The 21,314-nt window shown below is 49.7% G+C and overlaps 1 protein-coding gene across 2 annotated transcripts in view; it reads left to right on the top strand.

Annotated features, from left to right (window-relative positions):
* Positions 1 to 271: 271 nt before the first annotated feature.
* The window catches only part of DPYSL5 (dihydropyrimidinase like 5), a 124,273-nt gene continuing 103,230 nt past the window's right edge, over positions 272 to 21,314 (top strand). Inside the window, exons 1-2 of one of the 2 annotated variants that reach the window (XM_073562046.1) lie at positions 272 to 809; positions 20,529 to 20,793. In XM_073562046.1, coding sequence (XP_073418147.1) covers positions 694 to 809; positions 20,529 to 20,793 — 381 coding nt within the window. In that variant the 5' untranslated portion in view covers positions 272 to 693. The remainder of the gene's footprint in view (positions 810 to 20,528; positions 20,794 to 21,314) is intronic. The other variant, XM_073562045.1, reaches the window with a different exon arrangement.

The raw sequence follows: 21,314 nt of genomic DNA on the forward strand, positions 1-21,314 counted from the left end.
AGACGTGGACCGCCTCTGAAGGTTGAGACGTGGGACGCCTCTGAAGATTCGGACGTGGGCTGCCTCTGAAGGGTGGGACGTGGGCCGCCTCTGAAGATTCGGGCGTGGGCCGCCTCTGAAGGTTGAGACGTGGACCGCCTCTGAAGGTTGAGACGTGGGACGCCTCTGAAGATTCGGACGTGGGCCGCCTCTGAAGGTTGAGACGTGGGACGCCTCTGAAGATTCGGACGTGGGCCGCCTCTGAAGGTTGGGACGTGGGCCGCCTCTGAAGGTTGGGACGTGGGCCGCCTCTGAAGGTTGGGACGTGGGCCGCCTCTGAAGGTTGGGACGTGGGCTGTGTGAGCGTGGCGGTCCCATCACTTCAGCCATATATGGAGGCTATGGCCCCTGTGTAATGTGCCTCCTCAGGGTGGGGAGACCCCTGAGACTGGGGTGAGGGGAGGCCGCAGTGACTGTCAGGTACTCGGTCTCCATGGTAACCATCAGGCAATCCTTCTTCAGAGATCACAACGGCGACCTCCCACTCCTGGCAGCCGCCTGCCGCAATGCACGCTGGGACATAGAGTTCAGAAAAGAAGAAAATACACAGAAGAGAAAGGGAGAAAACTACAACGAAACCTGACCAATCACGTGCGTCCCTTGCAGACAGCCTACCCTGCTGTCACGTACTCCGCTTATTGATTGGTGCATTACATGTCAGTTGGCGCAGAGATCCCGCCGTCCTGTGTCTCCAGTAATGCAAGCTGCTGTGAGAGGCGCACGGAGAACTGCCCAACCCAGCCATCCTGCCGCAGCCCGAGCCCGAGCAGGTGAGTGACCGCCGCCCGGCGCCCAGCACGGCACAGCGCCCCGCAACGGCGCCCTACGGAAGGACACCTGCACCACCAGTCATACACCCCTCACTCCATATATCCCCCATAACTGCACCACATCCCCCATAACTGCACCTCATCCCCCCACAACTGCACCGCATCCCCCCATAGCTGCACCTCATCCCCCCACAACTGCACCGCATCCCCCATAACTGCACCACATCCCCCATAACTGCACCTCATCCCCCCATAACTGCACCGCATCCCCCATAACTGCACCTCATCCCCCCATAACTGCACCACATCCCCCATAACTGCACCTCATCCCCCCATAACTGCACCACATCCCCCATAACTGCACCTCATCCCCCCATAACTGCACCGCATCCCCCATAACTGCACCTCATCCCCCCATAACTGCACCACATCCCCCATAACTGCACCTCATCCCCCCATAACTGCACCGCATCCCCCATAACTGCACCTCATCCCCCCATAACTGCACCACATCCCCCATAACTGCACCTCATCCCCCCATAACTGCACCACATCCCCCATAACTGCACCACATCCCCCCACAACTGCACCTCATCCCCCCATAACTGCACCTCATCCCCCCATAACTGCACCGCATCCCCCCATAACTGCACCACATCCCCCCATAACTGCACCTCATCCCCCCACAACTGCACCGCATCCCCCATAACTGCACCACATCCCCCCATAACTGCACCTCATCCCCCATAACTGCACCTCATCCCCCCATAACTGCACCGCATCCCCCATAACTGCACCTCATCCCCCCATAACTGCACCACATCCCCCATAACTGCACCTCATCCCCCCATAACTGCACCGCATCCCCCATAACTGCACCTCATCCCCCCATAACTGCACCACATCCCCCATAACTGCACCTCATCCCCCCATAACTGCACCTCATCCCCCCATAACTGCACCACATCCCCCCACAACTGCACCTCATCCCCCCATAACTGCACCTCATCCCCCCATAACTGCACCGCATCCCCCCATAACTGCACCACATCCCCCCATAACTGCACCTCATCCCCCCACAACTGCACCGCATCCCCCATAACTGCACCACATCCCCCCATAACTGCACCTCATCCCCCATAACTGCACCTCATCCCCCCATAACTGCACCACATCCCCCCACAACTGCACCGCATCCCCCATAACTGCACCTCATCCCCCCATAACTGCACCGCATCCCCCATAACTGCACCACATCCCCCATAGCTGCACCTCATCCCCCCACAACTGCACCGCATCCCCCATAACTGCACCACATCCCCCCATAACTGCACCTCATCCCCCCCATAACTGCACCACATCCCCCATAACTGCACCACATCCCCCCACAACTGCACCGCATCCCCCATAGCTGCACCTCATCCCCCCACAACTGCACCGCATCCCCCATAACTGCACCTCATCCCCCCACAACTGCACCACATCCCCCCATAACTGCACCGCATCCCCCATAACTGCACCTCATCCCCCATAACTGCACCGCATCCCCCCATAACTGCACCACATCCCCCCATAACTGCACCTCATCCCCCCATAACTGCACCGCATCCCCCCATAACTGCACCGCATCCCCCCATAACTGCACCTCATCCCCCCATAACTGCACCGCATCGCCCCACATCCCCCCCATAACTGCACCGCATCCCCCCATAACTGCACCGCATCCCCCCCATAACTGCACCGCATCCCCCCCATAACTGCACCGCATCCCCCCATAATTGCACCGCATCCCCCCATAACTGCACCTCATCCCCCCATAACTGCACCGCATCGCCCCACATCCCCCCATAACTGCACCTCATCCCCCCATAACTGTACCGCATCCCCCCATAACTGCACCCACATACCCCCATAACTACATCCCCAACCCAACATACCCCTATGACTGTTTACACATCCCCCATTGCTGTATTATACCCCAGAGCTGCACTCACTATTCTGCTGGTGCAGTCACTGTTTACATACATTACATTACTGATCCTGAGTTACATCCTGTATTATACTCCAGAGCTGCACTCACTATTCTGCTGGTGCAGTCACTGTGTACATACATTACATTACTGATCCTGAGTTACGTCCTGTATTATACCCCAGAGCTGCACTCACTATTCTGCTGGTGCAGTCACTGTGCACATACATTACATTACTGATCCTGAGTTACCTCCTGTATTATACTCCAGAGCTGCACTCACTATTCTGCTGGTGCAGTCACTGTGTACATACATTACATTACTGATCCTGAGTTATATCCTGTATTATACCCCAGAGCTGCACTCACTATTCTGCTGGTGCAGTCACTGTGTATATACATTACATTACTGATCCTGAGTTATATCCTGTATTATACCCCAGAGCTGCACTCACTATTCTGCTGGTGCAGTCACTGTGTACATACATTACATTACTGATCCTGAGTTACCTCCTGTATTATACTCCAGAGCTGCACTCACTATTCTGCTGGTGCAGTCACTGTGTACATACATTACATTACTGATCCTGAGTTACGTCCTGTATTATACCCCAGAGCTGCACTCACTATTCTGCTGGTGCAGTCACTGTGTACATACATTACATTACTGATCCTGAGTTACCTCCTGTATTATACCCCAGAGCTGCACTCACTATTCTGCTGGTGCAGTCACTGTGCACATACATTACATTACTGATCCTGAGTTACCTCCTGTATTATACCCCAGAGCTGCACTCACTATTCTGCTGGTGCAGTCACTGTGTACAGACATTACATTACTGATCCTGGGTTACATCCTGTATTATACTCCAGAGCTGCACTCACTATTCTGCTGGTGCAGTCACTGTGTACATACATTACTGATCCTGAGTTATATCCTGTATTATACCCCAGAGCTGCACTCACTATTCTGCTGGTGCAGTCACTGTGTACATACATTACATTACTGATCCTGAGTTACCTCCTGTATTATACTCCAGAGCTGCACTCACTATTCTGCTGGTGCAGTCACTGTGTACATACATTACTGATCCTGAGTTATATCCTGTATTATACTCCAGAGCTGCGCTCACTATTCTGCTGGTGCAGTCACTGTGTACATACATTACATTACTGATCCTGAGGTACATCCTGTATTATACTCCAGAGCTGCACTCACTATTCTGCTGGTGCAGTCACTGTGTACATACATTACATTGCTGATCCTGAGTTACTTCCTGTATTATACCCCAGAGCTGCACTCACTATTCTGCTGGTGCAGTCACTGTGTGCATACATTACATTACTGATCCTAGGTTACATCCTGTATTATACCCCAGAGCTGCACTCACTATTCTGCTGGTGCAGTCACTGTGTACATACATTACTGATCCTGAGTTACATCCTGTATTATACTCCAGAGCTGCACTCACTATTCTGCTGGTGCAGTCACTGTGTACATACATTACATTACTGATCCTGAGTTACATCCTGTATTATACCCCAGAGCTGCACTCACTATTCTCCTGGTGCAGTCACTGTGTACATACATTACTGATCCTGAGTTACCTCCTGTATTATACTCCAGAGCTGCACTCACTATTCTGCTGGTGCAGTCACTGTGTACATACATTACATTACTGATCCTAGGTTACATCCTGTATTATACCCCAGAGCTGCACTCACTATTCTGCTGGTGCAGTCACTGTGTACATACATTACTGATCCTGAGTTACCTCCTGTATTATACTCCAGAGCTGCACTCACTATTCTGCTGGTGCAGTCACTGTGTACATACATTACATTACTGATCCTAGGTTACATCCTGTATTCTACTCCAGAGCTGCACTCCCTATTCTGCTGGTGAAGTCACTGTGTACATACATTACATTACTGATGGTGAGTTACATCCTGTATTATACCCCAGAGCTGCACTCACTATTCTGCTGGTGCAGTCACTGTGTACATACATTACATTACTGATCCTGAGTTACCTCCTGTATTATACCCCAGAGCTGCACTCACTATTCTGCTGGTGCAGTCACTGTGTACATACATTACATTACTGATCCTGAGTTACCTCCTGTATTATACCCCAGAGCTGCACTCACTATTCTGCTGGTGCAGTCACTGTGTACATACATTACATTACTGATCCTGAGTTACATCCTGCATTATACCCCAGAGCTGCACTCGCTATTCTGCTGGTGCAGTCACTGTGTACATACATTACATTACTGATCCTGAGTTACGTCCTGTATTATACTCCAGAGCTGCACTCACTATTCTGCTGGTGCAGTCACTGTGTACATACATTACAATACTGATCCTGAGTTACGTCCTGTATTATACTCCAGAGCTGCACTCACTATTCTGCTGGTGCAGTCACGGTGTACATACATTACATTACTGATCCTGAGTTACATCCAGTATTATACCCCACAGCTGCACTCACTATTCTGCTGGTGCAGTCACTGTGTACATACATTACATTACTGATCCTGAGTTACCTCCTGTATTATACCCCAGAGCTGCACTCACTATTCTGCTGGTGCAGTCACTGTGTACGTACATTACATTACTGATCCTGAGTTACCTCCTGTATTATACCCCAGAGCTGCACTCACTATTCTGCTGGTGCAGTCACTGTGTACATACATTACATTACTGATCCCGAGTTACATCCTGTATTATACTCCAGAGCTGCACTCACTATTCTGCTGTTGCAGTCACTGTGAGCATACATTACATTACCAATCCTGAGTTACCTCCTGTATTATACATCAGAGCTGCACTCACTATTCTGCTGGTGCAGTCACTGTGTACATACATTACATTACTGATCCTGAGTTACCTCCTGTATTATACTCCAGAGCTGCACTCACTATTCTGCCTTGAGAAGAGGCGTCTAAGGGGCGACATGATTAAGTTGTACAACTACAGAGATGATCCATACAAAAATTATATTCAAAAACTTAATGTTTCATGTAATACTCCCTCAAAAGAGCGCTCCCTCCGCCTGGAGAAAGAAAGGTTCAATCTCCAAAGGATTCAATACTCGCTCCGCGTGGAAAAAGAGGATAAATCTCCAGAGGATACAAGGGGGCGTTCCCTCAGCCTGGAGAAAGAAAGATTCAATCTCCAGAAGATACAATACTCCCTCAGCCTTGAGAAAGAAAGGTTCAATCTCCAGAGGATACAAGGGGGCGTTCCCTCAGCCTGGAGAAAGAAACGTTCAATCTCCAGAAGATACAATACTCCTTCAGCCTGGAGAAAGAAAGGTTCAATCTCCAGAAGATACAATACTCCTTCAGCCTGGAGAAAGAAAGGTTCAATCTCCAGAAGATACAATACTCCTTCAGCCTGGAGAAAGAAAGGTTCAATCTCCAGAGAATACATGGGGGCGTTTTCTCACCCTGGAGAAAGAAAGGTTCAATCTCCAGAGGATACAAGGCGGTGCTCACTCCGTCTGGAGAAAGAAATGCGGTGAGATTATTACTGTGCTGTATGTTGTATTTCTGGCTCTGGGATAGTTACTCTGGTGTGTTGTATTGTTACAGTTCTGTTTTGAATTATGGTAATACAATACAGTGTATTGTATTCCTAGCTCTGGGATTATTACGGTGCTGTGTGTTGTATTCTCATCTCTGAGATTATTACAGTGTAGTGAATTATATTCCTAGCTCTGAGATTATTAAGGTGATGGATACAATGGGGAGATGTCCGAGTGCTTTACAGTCAGAGCAGGGATGGATACAATGGGGAGATGTCCGAGTGCTTTACAGTCAGAGGAGTGATGGATACAATGGGGAGATGTCCGAGTGCTTTACAGTCAGGAGTGATGGATACAATGGGGAGATGTCCGAGTGCTTTACAGTCAGAGCAGTGATGGATACAATGGGGAGATGTCCGAGTGCTTTACAGTCAGAGCAGGGATGGATACAATGGGGAGATGTCCGAGTGCTTTACAGTCAGAGCAGGGATGGATACAATGGGAAGATGTCCGAGTGCTTTACAGTCAGAGCAGGGATGGATACAATGGGAGGATGTCCGAGTCCTTTACAGTCAGAGCACGGATGGATACAATGGGAAAATGTCCGAGTGCTTTACAGTCAGAGCAGGGATGGATACAATGGGGAGATGTCCGAGTCCTTTACAGTCAGAGGAGTGATGGATACAATGGGGAGATGTCCGAGTCCTTTACAGTCAGAGCAGAGATGGATACAATGGGGAGATGTCCGAGTGCTTTACAGTCAGAGCAGGGATGGATACAATGGGAAGATGTCCGAGTGCTTTACAGTCAGAGCAGGGATGGATACAATGGGAAGATGTCCGAGTGCTTTACAGTCAGAGCAGGGATGGATACAATGGGAGGATGTCCGAGTCCTTTACAGTCAGAGCAGGGATGGATACAATGGGGAGATGTCCGAGTGCTTTACAGTCAGAGCAGGGATGGATACAATGGGGAGATGTCCGAGTGCTTTACAGTCAGAGCAGGGATGGATACAATGGGAAGATGTCCGAGTGCTTTACAGTCAGAGCAGGGATGGATACAATGGGAAGATGTCCGAGTGCTTTACAGTCAGAGCAGTGATGGATACAATGGGGAGATGTCCGAGTCCTTTACAGTCAGAGCAGGGATGGATACAATGGGGAGATGTCCGAGTGCTTTACAGTCAGAGCAGGGATGGATACAATGGGAAGATGTCCGAGTGCTTTACAGTCAGAGCAGGGATGGATACAATGGGAAGATGTCCAAGTGCTTTACAGTCAGAGCAGTGATGGATACAATGGGGAGATGTCCGAGTCCTTTACAGTCAGAGCAGTGATGGATACAATGGGGAGATGTCCGAATCCTTTACAGTCAGAGGAGTGATGGATAGAATGGGGAGATGTCCGAGTCCTTTACAGTCAGAGCAGGGATGGATACAATGGGGAGATGTCCGAGTGCTTTACAGTCAGAGCAGGGATGGATACAATGGGAAGATGTCCGAGTGCTTTACAGTCGGAGCAGTGATGGATACAATGGGGAGATGTCCGAGTCCTTTACAGTCAGAGCAGTGATGGATACAATGGGGAGATGTCCGAGTCCTTTACAGTCAGAGGAGTGATGGATACAATGGGGAGATGTCCGAGTAGTTTACAGTCAGAGCAGTGATGGATACAATGAGGAGATGTCCGAGTACTTTACAGTCAGAGCAGTGATGGATACAATTGCGAGATGTCCGAGTCCTTTTCAGTCAGAGGAGTGATGGATACAATGGGGAGATGTCCGAGTCCTTTACAGTCAGAGCAGTGATGGATACAATGGGGAGATGTCCGAGTCCTTTACAGTCAGAGGAGTGATGGATACAATGGGGAGATGTCCGAGTACTTTACAGTCAGAGCAGTGATGGATACAATGGGGAGATGTCCGAGTCCTTTACAGTAAGAGGAGTGATGGATACAATGGGGAGATGTCCGAGTCCTTTACAGTCAGAGCAGTGATGGATAGAATGGGAAGATGTCCGATTCCTTTACAGTCAGAGGAGTGATGGATACAATGGGGAGATGTCCGATTCCTTTACAGTCAGAGCAGTGATGGATACAATGGGGAGATGTCCGAGTACTTTACAGTAAGAGGAGTGATGGATACAATGGGGAGATGTCCGAGTCCTTTACAGTCAGAGCAGTGATGGATAGAATGGGAAGATGTCCGATTCCTTTACAGTCAGAGGAGTGATGGATACAATGGGGAGATGTCCGAGTCCTTTACAGTCAGAGCAGTGATGGATACAATGGGGAGATGTCCGATTCCTTTACAGTCAGAGCAGTGATAGATACAATGGGGAGATGTCCGGGTACAGTCAGAGCAGTGATGGATACAATGGGGAGGTGTCCGAGTGCTTTACAGTCAGAGCAGTGATGGATACAATGGGGAGATGTCCGAGTCCTTTACAGTCAGAGGAGTGATGGATACAATGGGGAGATGTCCGAGTCCTTTACAGTCAGAGCAGTGATGGATACAATGGGGAGATGTCCGATTCCTTTACAGTCAGAGCAGTGATGGATACAATGGGGAGATGTCCGGGTACAGTCAGAGCAGTGATGGATACAATGGGGAGGTGTCCGAGTCCTTTACAGTCAGAGCAGTGATAGATACAATGGGGAGATGTCCGAGTCCTTTACAGTCAGAGCAGTGATAGATACAATGGGGAGATGTCCGAGTCCTTTACAGTCAGAGCAGTGATGGATATAATAGGGAGATGTCCGAGTCCTTTACAGTCAGAGCAGTGATGGATACAATGGGGAGATGTCCGAGTAGTTTACAGTCAGAGCAGTGATGGATACAATGGGGAGATGTCCGAGTCCTTTACAGTCAGAGCAGTGATGGATACAATGGGGAGATGTCCGAGTCCTTTACAGTCAGAGCACGGATGGATACAATGGGAAAATGTCCGAGTGCTTTACAGTCAGAGCAGGGATGGATACAATGGGAAGATGTCCGAGTGCTTTACAGTCAGAGCAGGGATGGATACAATGGGGAGATGTCCGAGTCCTTTACAGTCAGAGCAATGATGGATACAATGGGGAGATGTCCGAGTGCTTTACAGTCAGAGCAGGGATGGATACAATGGGAAGATGTCCGAGTGCTTTACAGTCAGAGCAGTGATGGATACAATGGGGAGATGTCCGAGTCCTTTACAGTCAGAGCAATGATGGATACAATGGGGAGATGTCCGAGTCCTTTACAGTCAGAGCAGTGATGGATACAATGGGGAGATGTCCGAGTACTTTACAGTAAGAGGAGTGATGGATACAATGGGGAGATGTCCGAGTCCTTTACAGTCAGAGCAGTGATGGATAGAATGGGAAGATGTCCGATTCCTTTACAGTCAGAGCAGTGATGGATACAATGGGGAGATGTCCGAGTCCTTTACAGTCAGAGCAGTGATGGATACAATGGGGAGATGTCCGAGTACTTTACAGTAAGAGGAGTGATGGATACAATGGGGAGATGTCCGAGTCCTTTACAGTCAGAGCAGTGATGGATAGAATGGGAAGATGTCCGATTCCTTTACAGTCAGAGCAGTGATGGATAGAATGGGAAGATGTCCGAGTCCTTTACAGTCAGAGCAGTGATGGATACAATGGGGAGATGTCCGAGTACTTTACAGTAAGAGGAGTGATGGATACAATGGGGAGATGTCCGAGTCCTTTACAGTCAGAGCAGTGATGGATAGAATGGGAAGATGTCCGATTCCTTTACAGTCAGAGGAGTGATGGATACAATGGGGAGATGTCCGATTCCTTTACAGTCAGAGCAGTGATGGATACAATGGGGAGATGTCCGAGTACTTTACAGTAAGAGGAGTGATGGATACAATGGGGAGATGTCCGAGTCCTTTACAGTCAGAGCAGTGATGGATACAATGGGGAGATGTCCGAGTCCTTTACAGTCAGAGCAGTGATGGATACAATGGGGAGATGTCCGAGTCCTTTACAGTCAGAGCAGTGATGGATACAATGGGGAGATGTCCGGGTACAGTCAGAGCAGTGATGGATACAATGGGGAGGTGTCCGAGTCCTTTACAGTCAGAGCAGTGATAGATACAATGGGGAGATGTCCGAGTCCTTTACAGTCAGAGCAGTGATAGATACAATGGGGAGATGTCCGAGTGCTTTACAGTCAGAGCAGTGATGGATACAATGGGGAGGTGTCCGAGTCCTTTACAGTCAGAGCAGTGATGGATATAATAGGGAGATGTCCGAGTCCTTTACAGTCAGAGCAGTGATGGATACAATGGGGAGATGTCCGAGTCCTTTACAGTCAGAGCAGTGATGGATACAATGGGGAGATGTCCGAGTCCTTTACAGTCAGAGCAGTGATGGATACAATGGGGAGATGTCCGAGTCCTTTACAGTCAGAGCAGTGATGGATACAATGGGGAGATGTCCGGGTACAGTCAGAGCAGTGATGGATACAATGGGGAGGTGTCCGAGTCCTTTACAGTCAGAGCAGTGATAGATACAATGGGGAGATGTCCGAGTCCTTTACAGTCAGAGCAGTGATAGATACAATGGGGAGATGTCCGAGTCCTTTACAGTCAGAGCAGTGATAGATACAATGGGGAGGTGTCCGAGTCCTTTACAGTCAGAGCAGTGATGGATATAATAGGGAGATGTCCGAGTCCTTTACAGTCAGAGCAGTGATGGATACAATGGGGAGATGTCCGAGTAGTTTACAGTCAGAGCAGTGACTGTTAGTGTTGTCATATTTGATCAGACTGTCAGTGATGGGGCTATTCGGCCTGCCGCAGGCGTCCTCCGTGCAAATCATCTTCTGTGGTGCTGGTCTGTCTGTTATGTCATATACGTTGTGTTTATAGGAAGGAGAATCTCTATGGAGTACAGGAATCTTCCTGATGCGTAACGACCTGTCACTGTCAGATGCGGAGGTCCTTCATGTCATCTGTTCCTGTCACATCCAGACGAGCTTTCCCTCCTCTGCCGTCGTTCACGTGGCTGCAGGACTCTGCGGGGAATCCATGTGTAGAGGTTTCTTCCTCCTCCGCTGAGTTGGATGTTTGCTGAATCTTTATCTGGAAGTCTTTATGGATTTTGTTGGTGTAGTCAGGGCTCGCTGCCGACCTGCGAGCGATTTCTCATTTGTTCGGTCGTTTAGAGGACAAACTCATCTGCTGCTGTACCAGGTTCATTCATTGACATTCATGTAGTACAAAATTGATGTCTTCTTATTTGGTGTCCAGTTAGGCCCTGTTCACACTGTTTTCTGCAGTGGGACATTCCACTTGAAGCCTTGAAGGGTTGTAGACTGCAAGGACGCCAACTCAGAATGAATTTTAAACAAAACAATTCAGATGCAGTTGAAGTTCAGACTTTCAGCTTTCATTTGAGGGTTTCCACAATAACATTGTGTGAAGGGTTTAGGAGTTTCAGCTCCTTAACATGTGCCACCCTGTTTTTAAAGGGACCAAAAGTAATTGGACAGAGTAAATAAAATGTTCATTTCTAGTACTTGGTTGAAAACCCTTTGTTGGCAATGACTGCCTGAAGTCTTGAACTCATGGCCATCACCAGACGCTGTGTCTCCTCCTTTTTGATGCTCTGCCAGGCCTTCACTGCGGTGGTTTTCAGTTGCTGTTTGTTTGTGGGACTTTCTGTCTGAAGTTTAGTCTTTACCAAGTGAAATGCATGCTCAATTGGGTTGAGATCATGTGACTGACTTGGCCAATCAAGAATATTCCACTTCTTTGCTTGAATAAACTCCTGGGTTGCTTTGGCTTTATGTTTTGGGTCATTGACCATCTGTAGCATGAAACGACGACCAATCAGTTTGGCTGCATTTGGCTGGATCTGAGCACACAGTATGGCTCTGAAGACCTCAGAATTCATTCGGCTGCTTCTGTCCTGTGTCACATCATCAATAAACACTAGTGACCCAGTGCCACTGGCAGCCATGCATGCCCAAGCCATCACTCTGCCTCCGCCGTGTTTTACAGATGATGTGGTATGCTTTGGATCATGAGCTGTACCACGCCTTCACCATACTTTTCTCTTTACATCATTCTGGTAGAGGTTGATCTTGGTTTCATCTGTCCAAAGAATGTTCTTCCAGAACTGTACTTGCTTTTTTTAGATGTTTTTTTAGCAAAGTCCAGTCTGGCCTTTTGATTCTTGATGCTTATGAGTGGCTTGCACCGTGCAGTGAACCCTCTGTATTTACTTTCATGCAGTCTTCTCTTTATGGTAGATTTGGATATTGATACGCCTGCCTCCTGGAGAGTGTTGGTCACTTGGTTGGCTGTTGTGAAGGGGTTTCTCTTCACCATGGAGACTATTCTGCGATCATCCACCACTGTTGTCTTCCGTGGGCGCCCAGGTCTTTTTGCATTGATGAGTTCACCAGTGCTTTCTTTCTTTCTCAGGATGTACCAAACTGTAGATTTTGCCACTCCTAATGTTGTAGCAATTTCTCGGATGGGTTTTTTCTGTTTTTGCAGCATAAGGATGGCTTGTTTCACCTGCATGGAGAGCTCCTTTGACCAAATGTTTCCTTCACAGCAAAACCTTCCAAATGCAAGCACCACACCTCAGATCAACTCCAGGCCTTTTATCTGCTTAATTGAGAATGACATAACGAAGGGATTGCCCACACCTGTCCATGAAATAGCCTTGGAGTCAGTTGTCCAATTACTTTTGGTCCCTTTAAAAACAGGGTGGCACATGTTACGGAGCTGAAACTCCTAAACCATCCATCCAATGTTAATGTGGAGACCCTCAAATGAAAGCTGAAAGTCTGAACTTCAACTGCATCTGAATTGTTTTGTTTAAAATTCATTGTGGTAATGTCTAGAACCAAAATTAGAAAAATGTTGTCTCTGTCCAAATATATATGGACCTAACTGTGTATGTGTTTATAATGTGTATAACCCCGCCCACTCCGCATAACCACATTCACTATAATATCCCACATCAGCCAGAGCCACCGGACTACTACCCCTAATATCCCACATCATCACGTCATCCAGAGCCACAGGACTACTACCCCTAATATCCCACATCATCCCGTCAGCCAGAGCCACCGACTACTACCCCTAATATCCCACATCATCCCGTCAGCCAGAGCCACCGGACTACTACCCCTAATATCCCACATCATCCCGTCAGAGCCACCGGACTACTACCACTAATATCCCACATCATCCCATCAGCCAGAGCCACCGGACTACTACCCCTAATATCCCACATCATCCCGTCAGCCAGAGCTACCGGACTACTACCCCTAATATCCCACATCATCCCGTCAGAGCCACCGGACTACTACCACTAATATCCCTCATCATCCCGTCAGCCAGAGCCACCGGACTACTACCCCTAATATCCCACATCATCCCGTCAGCCAGAGCTACCGGACTACTACCCCTAATATCCCACATCATCCCGTCAGCCAGAGCCATTGGACTACTACCACTAATATCCCACATCATCCCGTCAGCCAGAGTCACCGGACTACTACCCCTAATATCCCACATCATCCCATCAGCCAGAGCCACCGGACTACTACCCCTAATATCCCACATCATCCCGTCAGCCAGAGCCACCGGACTACTACCCCTAATATCCCACATCATCCCATCAGCCAGAGCTACCGGACTACTACCCCTAATATCCCACATCATCCCATCAGCCAGAGCCACCGGACTACTACCCCTAATATCCCACATCATCCCGTCAGCCAGAGCAACCGGACTACTACCCTTAATATCCCCCTTCATCCCATCAGCCAGAGCTACTGGACTACTACCCCTAATATCCCACATCATCCCATCAGCCAGAGCTACTGGACTACTACCCCTAATATCCCACATCATCCCGTCAGCCAGAGCCACCGGACTACTACCACTAATATCCCACATCATCCCGTCAGCCAGAGCCACCGGACTACTCCCCCTAATATCCCACATCATCCTGTCAGCCAGAGCCACCGGACTACTACCACTAATATCCCACATCATCCCGTCAGCCAGAGCCACCGGACTACTACCCCTAATATCCCACATCATCCCGTCAGCCAGAGCCACCGGACTACTACCCCTAATATCCCACATCATCCCATCTGAGCCACCGGACTACTACCACTAATATCCCACATCATCCCGTCAGCCAGAGCCACCGGACTACAACCCCTAATATCCCACATCATCCCATCAGCCAGAGCCACCGGACTACTACCCCTAATATCCCACATCATCCTGTCAGTCAGAGCCACCGGACTACTACCCCTAATATCCCACATCATCCCGTCAGCCAGAGCCACCGGACTACTACCCCTAATATCCCCCATCATCCCATCAGCCAGAGCTACTGGACTACTACCCCTAATATCCCACATCATCCCGTCAGCCAGAGCCACCGGACTACTACCACTAATATCCCACATCATCCCATCAGCCAGAGCCACCGGACTACTACCCGTAATATCCCACATCATCCCGTCAGCCAGAGCCACCGGACTACTACCCCTAATATCCCACATCATCCCATCAGAGCCACCGGACTACTACCCCTAATATCTCACATCATCCCGTCAGCCAGAGCCATTGGACTACTACCCCTAATATCCCACATCATCCCGTCAGCCAGAGCCACCGGACTACTACCACTAATATCCCACATCATCCCATCAGCCAGAGCCACCGGACTACTACCCCTAATATCCCACATCATCCCATCAGCCAGAGCCACCGGACTACTACCCCTAATATCCCACATCATCCCATCAGCCAGAGCCACCGGACTACTACCACTAATATCCCACATCCTCCCATCAGCCAGAGCCACCGGACTACTACCCCTAATATCCCACATCATCCCGTCAGCCAGAGCCACCGGACTACTACCCCTAATATCCCACATCATCCCATCAGCCAGAGCTACCGGACTACTACCCCTAATATCCCACATCATCCCATCAGCCAGAGCCACCGGACTACTACCCCTAATATCCCACATCATCCCGTCAGCCAGAGCCACCGGACTACTACCCCTAATATCCCACATCATCCCATCAGCCAGAGCTACCGGACTACTACCCATAATATCCCACATCATCCCATCAGCCAGAGCCACCGGACTACTACCCCTAATATCCCACATCATCCCGTCAGCCAGAGCTACTGGACTACTACCCCTAATATCCCACATCATCCTGTCAGCCAGAGCCACCGGACTACTACCCGTAATATCCCACATCATCCCGTCAGCCAGAGCCATTGGACTACTACCCCTAATATCCCACATCATCCCATCAGAGCCACCGGACTACTACCCCTAATATCTCACATCATCCCGTCAGCCAGAGCCATTGGACTACTACCCCTAATATCCCACATCATCCCGTCAGCCAGAGCCACCGGACTACTACCACTAATATCCCACATCCTCCCGTCAGTCAGAGCCACCGGACTACTACCCCTAATATCCCACATCATCCCATCAGCCAGAGCTACCGGACTACTACCCATAATATCCCACATCATCCCATCAGCCAGAGCCACCGGACTACTACCCCTAATATCCCACATCATCCCGTCAGCCAGAGCTACTGGACTACTACCCCTAATATCCCACATCATCCTGTCAGCCAGAGCCACCGGACTACTACCCGTAATATCCCACATCATCCCGTCAGCCAGAGCCATTGGACTACTACCCCTAATATCCCACATCATCCCATCAGAGCCACCGGACTACTACCCCTAATATCTCACATCATCCCGTCAGCCAGAGCCATTGGACTACTACCCCTAATATCCCACATCATCCCGTCAGCCAGAGCCACCGGACTACTACCACTAATATCCCACATCCTCCCGTCAGTCAGAGCCACCGGACTACTACCCCTAATATCCCACATCATCCCATCAGCCAGAGCTACCGGACTACTACCCATAATATCCCACATCATCCCATCAGCCAGAGCCACCGGACTACTACCCCTAATATCCCACATCATCCCGTCAGCCAGAGCTACTGGACTACTACCCCTAATATCCCACATCATCCTGTCAGCCAGAGCCACCGGACTACTACCCGTAATATCCCACATCATCCCGTCAGCCAGAGCCATTGGACTACTACCCCTAATATCCCACATCATCCCATCAGAGCCACCGGACTACTACCCCTAATATCTCACATCATCCCGTCAGCCAGAGCCATTGGACTACTACCCCTAATATCCCACATCATCCCGTCAGCCAGAGCCACCGGACTACTACCACTAATATCCCACATCATCCCATCAGCCAGAGCCACCGGACTACTACCCCTAATATCCCACATCATCCCATCAGCCAGAGCCACCGGACTACTACCACTAATATCCCACATCCTCCCGTCAGTCAGAGCCACCGGACTACTACCCCTAATATCCCACATCATCCCATCAGCCAGAGCTACCGGACTACTACCCATAATATCCCACATCATCCCATCAGCCAGAGCCACCGGACTACTACCCCTAATATCCCACATCATCCCGTCAGCCAGAGCCACCGGACTACTACCCCTAATATCCCACATCATCCCGTCAGCCAGAGCCACCGGACTACTACCCCTAATATCCCACATCATCCCATCAGCCAGAGCTACCGGACTACTACCCCTAATATCCCACATCATCCCATCAGCCAGAGCCACCGGACTACTACCCCTAATATCCCACATCATCCCGTCAGTCAGAGCCACCGGACTACTACCACTAATATCCCACATCATCCCGTCAGCCAGAGCCACCGGACTACTACCCCTAATATCCCACATCATCCCATCAGCCAGAGCTACCGGACTACTACCCATAATATCCCACATCATCCCATCAGCCAGAGCCACCGGACTACTACCCCTAATATCCCACATCATCCCGTCAGCCAGAGCTACTGGACTACTACCCCTAATATCCCACATCATCCCGTCAGCCAGAGCCACCGGACTACTACCACTAATATCCCACATCATCCCGTCAGCCAGAGCCACCGGACTACTACCCCTAATATCCCACATCATCCTGTCAGCCAGAGCCACCGGACTACTACCACTAATATCCCACATCATCCCGTCAGCCAGAGCCACCGGACTACTACCACTAATATCCCACATCATCCCGTCAGCCTGTGGTGAGAATCAGAGCGCAGAGTGGATTTGCCCTAATTTCCATACCAATGATCCCTTTAAGAGGGAAGATGTGCCTATGGGATGGAGGATGTGTGATGGGGATAATGGCAGGGGGGGGGATTCATTTCTGTCCTGTGCTCTCTACTCTTTTTTCTGGGGGGCAGACGATGGCTGGGAGCTTATGTTCCCGGGGATGCTAGATTTCTTCCACTATGTCAGTTTCTGCTGAGGTGTTGTGGACCTGGAAAACTGTTGCTCATAGCAACCAATCACAGCTCAGCTTCTTTGAAACAGCTCTGGTGAAAGGAAAGATGCTTCGTGATTGGTTGGTGATACACACATACATTCAATTTTATATATATATACATATGTATATAATATATCCCGTTACCCAGAGACTCCAGATCAAAACCCTAACCATGGCATGGAAAGCCATCCACAACCTGTGTCCTCCATACATCTGTGACCTCGTCTCTTGGTGCTTACTGGCATGCGACCTCCTCTTCCCACAATCGCATACAAGATTTCTCCCGCGCTTCCCCCCACTCTGGAACTCTCTACCTCAACGTATCAGACTCTCGCCTACCGTGGAAACCTTCAAAAGGAACATGAAGACCGACCTCATCTGAGAAGCCAACAACCTGCAGTAACCACCGATCCACCAAACCGCTGCACGACCAGCTCTGCCCTCATCTACTCTATCCTCACCCATCCCTTGTAGATTGTGAGCCCTCGCGGGCAGGGTCCTCTCTCCTCCTGGACCAGTCGTGGCTTTTATTGTTTAAGATTATTGTATTGTTTTTATTATGTACATCCCTTTTCACATGTAAAGCGCCATGGAATAAATGGTACATATATTATGGTTGTGGGGACTATCAATTCTCTATATGTCCCTGTCAGTCACCCCATCTGAGTTTGACACCATCATATGTGCGGTATGGTGCCCCCACGTCATCTCAATATAACTTGACACCATAATGGCCCCTACATTAGAAAAAGAGGGGTACAACACAATAAAACACAAAATTCAAAGATGAGTAAAAGAGTGTGTGTGTATATACATAGAGAATGTGTGTTCATTATGGTATAACGCGGCATTATATGCGCACAGCATCTAATGAATGGCTATGGGTGAAACTGTCTCCGCTGCAATAATTAGCATGCTGCCGTTCGTAAACCGCGCCGCGGGTGAGTTTATACAGCGTTAAATAAAAGCACATTGGGCATGGAACTTCTATAAATTACATCCACTGTGCTTCTAAAAATGCTGCTCTTCCTGATCATGGGCACACCTATAGGGTTGCAGATTTAAAACTATTTTAGGTACTCTGAGGCCTGGGAGTGCTCTGGATTTGTTGTCGCTTCTGTGGCACCTTCTGGATGAAGTGTTGCTTCCCTGCGCCTTCAGGACCAGGTGTCACTTCTCTGGTGCTTTGTGGACGAGCTGTGGCTTCTCGTGTGGCTTCTTTGGTGCTTTATGGATGAAATGTCGCTTCTCTGGTGCCTTTTAGACTAGGTGTGGCTTCTCTGGCACCTCTTGGACGAGGTGTGGCTTTTATGGTGCCTTGTAGACGGGGTATGGCTTTTCTGGTACCTTGTGGACGAGGTGTGTCTTTTCTGGTGCCTTCTAGACGGGATGTGACTTCTCTGGTGCCTTGTGGATGGGGTGTGACTTCTCTGGTGCCTTGTGGATGGGGTGTGGCATCTCTGGTGCCTTGTGGATGGGGTGTGGCTTTTATGGTGCCTTGTGGATGGGGTGTGGCTTTTCTGATGCCTTGTAGATAGGGTGTGGCTTCTCTGGTGCCTTGTGGATGGGGTGTGGCTTTTCTGGTGCCTTGTGGATGGGGTGTGGCTTCTCTGGTGCCTTGTGGATGGGGTGTGGCTTCTCTGGTGCCTTGTGGATGGGGTGTGGCTTCTCTGGTGCCTTGTGGATGGGGTGTGGCTTCTCTGGTGCCTTGTGGATGGGGTGTGGCTTCTCTGGTGCCTTGTGGATGGGGTGTGGCTTCTCTGGTGCCTTGTGGATGGGGTGTGGCTTTTATGGTGCCTTGTGGATGGGGTGTGGCTTCTCTGGTGCCTTGTGGACGGGGTGTGGCTTCTCTGGTGCCTTGTGGATGGGGTATGGCTTCTCTGGTGCCTTGTGGATGGGGTGTGGCTTTTCTGGTGCCTTGTGGATGGGGTGTGGCTTTTCTGGTGCCTTGTGGATGGGGTGTGGCTTCTCTGGTGCCTTGTGGATGGGGTGTGGCTTCTCTGGTGCCTTGTGGATGGGGTGTGGCTTCTCTGGTGCCTTGTGGATGGGGTGTGGCTTCTCTGGTGCCTTGTGGATGGGGTGTGGCTTCTCTGGTGCCTTGTGGATGGGGTGTGGCTTTTATGGTGCCTTGTGGATGGGGTGTGGCTTCTCTGGTGCCTTGTGGACGGGGTGTGGCTTCTCTGGTGCCTTGTGGACGGGGTGTGGCTTCTCTGGTGCCTTGTGGACGGGGTGTGGCTTCTCTGGTGCCTTGTGGACAGGGTGTGGCTTCTCTGTTATTTGTAAATTGTGCTTTCTTGGTGAAGTGAACAAGACTTTTGTTCAGTAGAATCATGCAGTGCTTACTATTGGCTTAGTTCCTGGGTCTTGCATGTTCCTAGACTCCTCTTTTTTGGATTTTACTTGTATATTTCAGAGTTGTCTTTTTTTCCTGGGTTGTCTGAGGAAACTCTGGGTCATGACAGAGATATTTTAGACAGAGCTCTGTGCATCCCTTCGTCCTTCCTGTAGACCTCATGCTCTTGTCTGATATATGGTACCATGAATAGAAGTTAGTCTCGTTTTGATGCTAATTAATTCAGGTAACAATAATTCACTGCCAACAGAAAATCTTAGAAGATCGGGTTTTGGCCTTCCAAAAGTGGAGTGGTCACTGCCTGGCATACAAGCAGAACATTCATCTCCTGAAATACTTTGTGCTGCTGAGAACCCTGCATTAGCTACCTATGTTGCATAACTGGATTATCATAGATCCATCTAAAGCTTTGTCTATTTTTTTCTCCTCCAGAGCCATGCATGCCAATGCGACCAGTGTTCGGATCCTCATTAAAGGGGGTAAGGTGGTGAACGATGACTGCACCCAAGAAGCCGACGTGTACATTGAGAATGGCATCATCCAGCAGGTGGGACGGGAGCTGATGATACCTGGAGGGGCGAAAGTCATTGATGCCACTGGAAAACTGGTCATCCCTGGTGGAATAGACACCAGCACCCACTTCCATCAGACCTTCATGAATGCTACCTGCATGGACGACTTCTACAATGGCACAAAGGTAAGGGTTACTTTCCGTATTGGTGTCCCGGGTGTCTGCCGTTATGACCACCTCTGCTTTTTTATTATGGGGTATCTCCGTATTTTCCATCATGTCTAATGCTCCTGCGCCTCCAGAGCTGCATTCACCCTGCTGTCCGCTCTCCATGCATGGTCTTGTATCTAGCTGCTGTATAGCATTGTGGAGGGTGTAACGTCCAGCGGCACAGAGGTGTGACCCGGGACAATCACATCTCCCACAACCCACGAGAAGATGTGCGGCTCTTACAGCTTAGATCTGAGTGTGAGAAGCCCCCGGGCGGCGGGCACCCAGCACTCAGAGTATTAAAGGGGGTCCTGAGTGCAGACCCCTAGCCAGCAAATGCCCTGATACAATGAGTGATTCAATACGTCTCCCTCTATGCTGACATCTGATTACTTACCAGCCCCAAACCTGAGCCTGCACCACTGAATGTCCCAGTGGGATTTCTACATGAGGCTGCACCACCGAATAATGCCCCAGTTGGATGTCTGCCTGAGACA

Source organism: Dendrobates tinctorius, unplaced genomic scaffold (genome assembly GCF_039654945.1).
Source record: "Dendrobates tinctorius isolate UK_male_01 unplaced genomic scaffold, ASM3965494v1 ptg000332l, whole genome shotgun sequence".
Classification (NCBI taxonomy): Eukaryota; Metazoa; Chordata; class Amphibia; order Anura; family Dendrobatidae; genus Dendrobates; species Dendrobates tinctorius.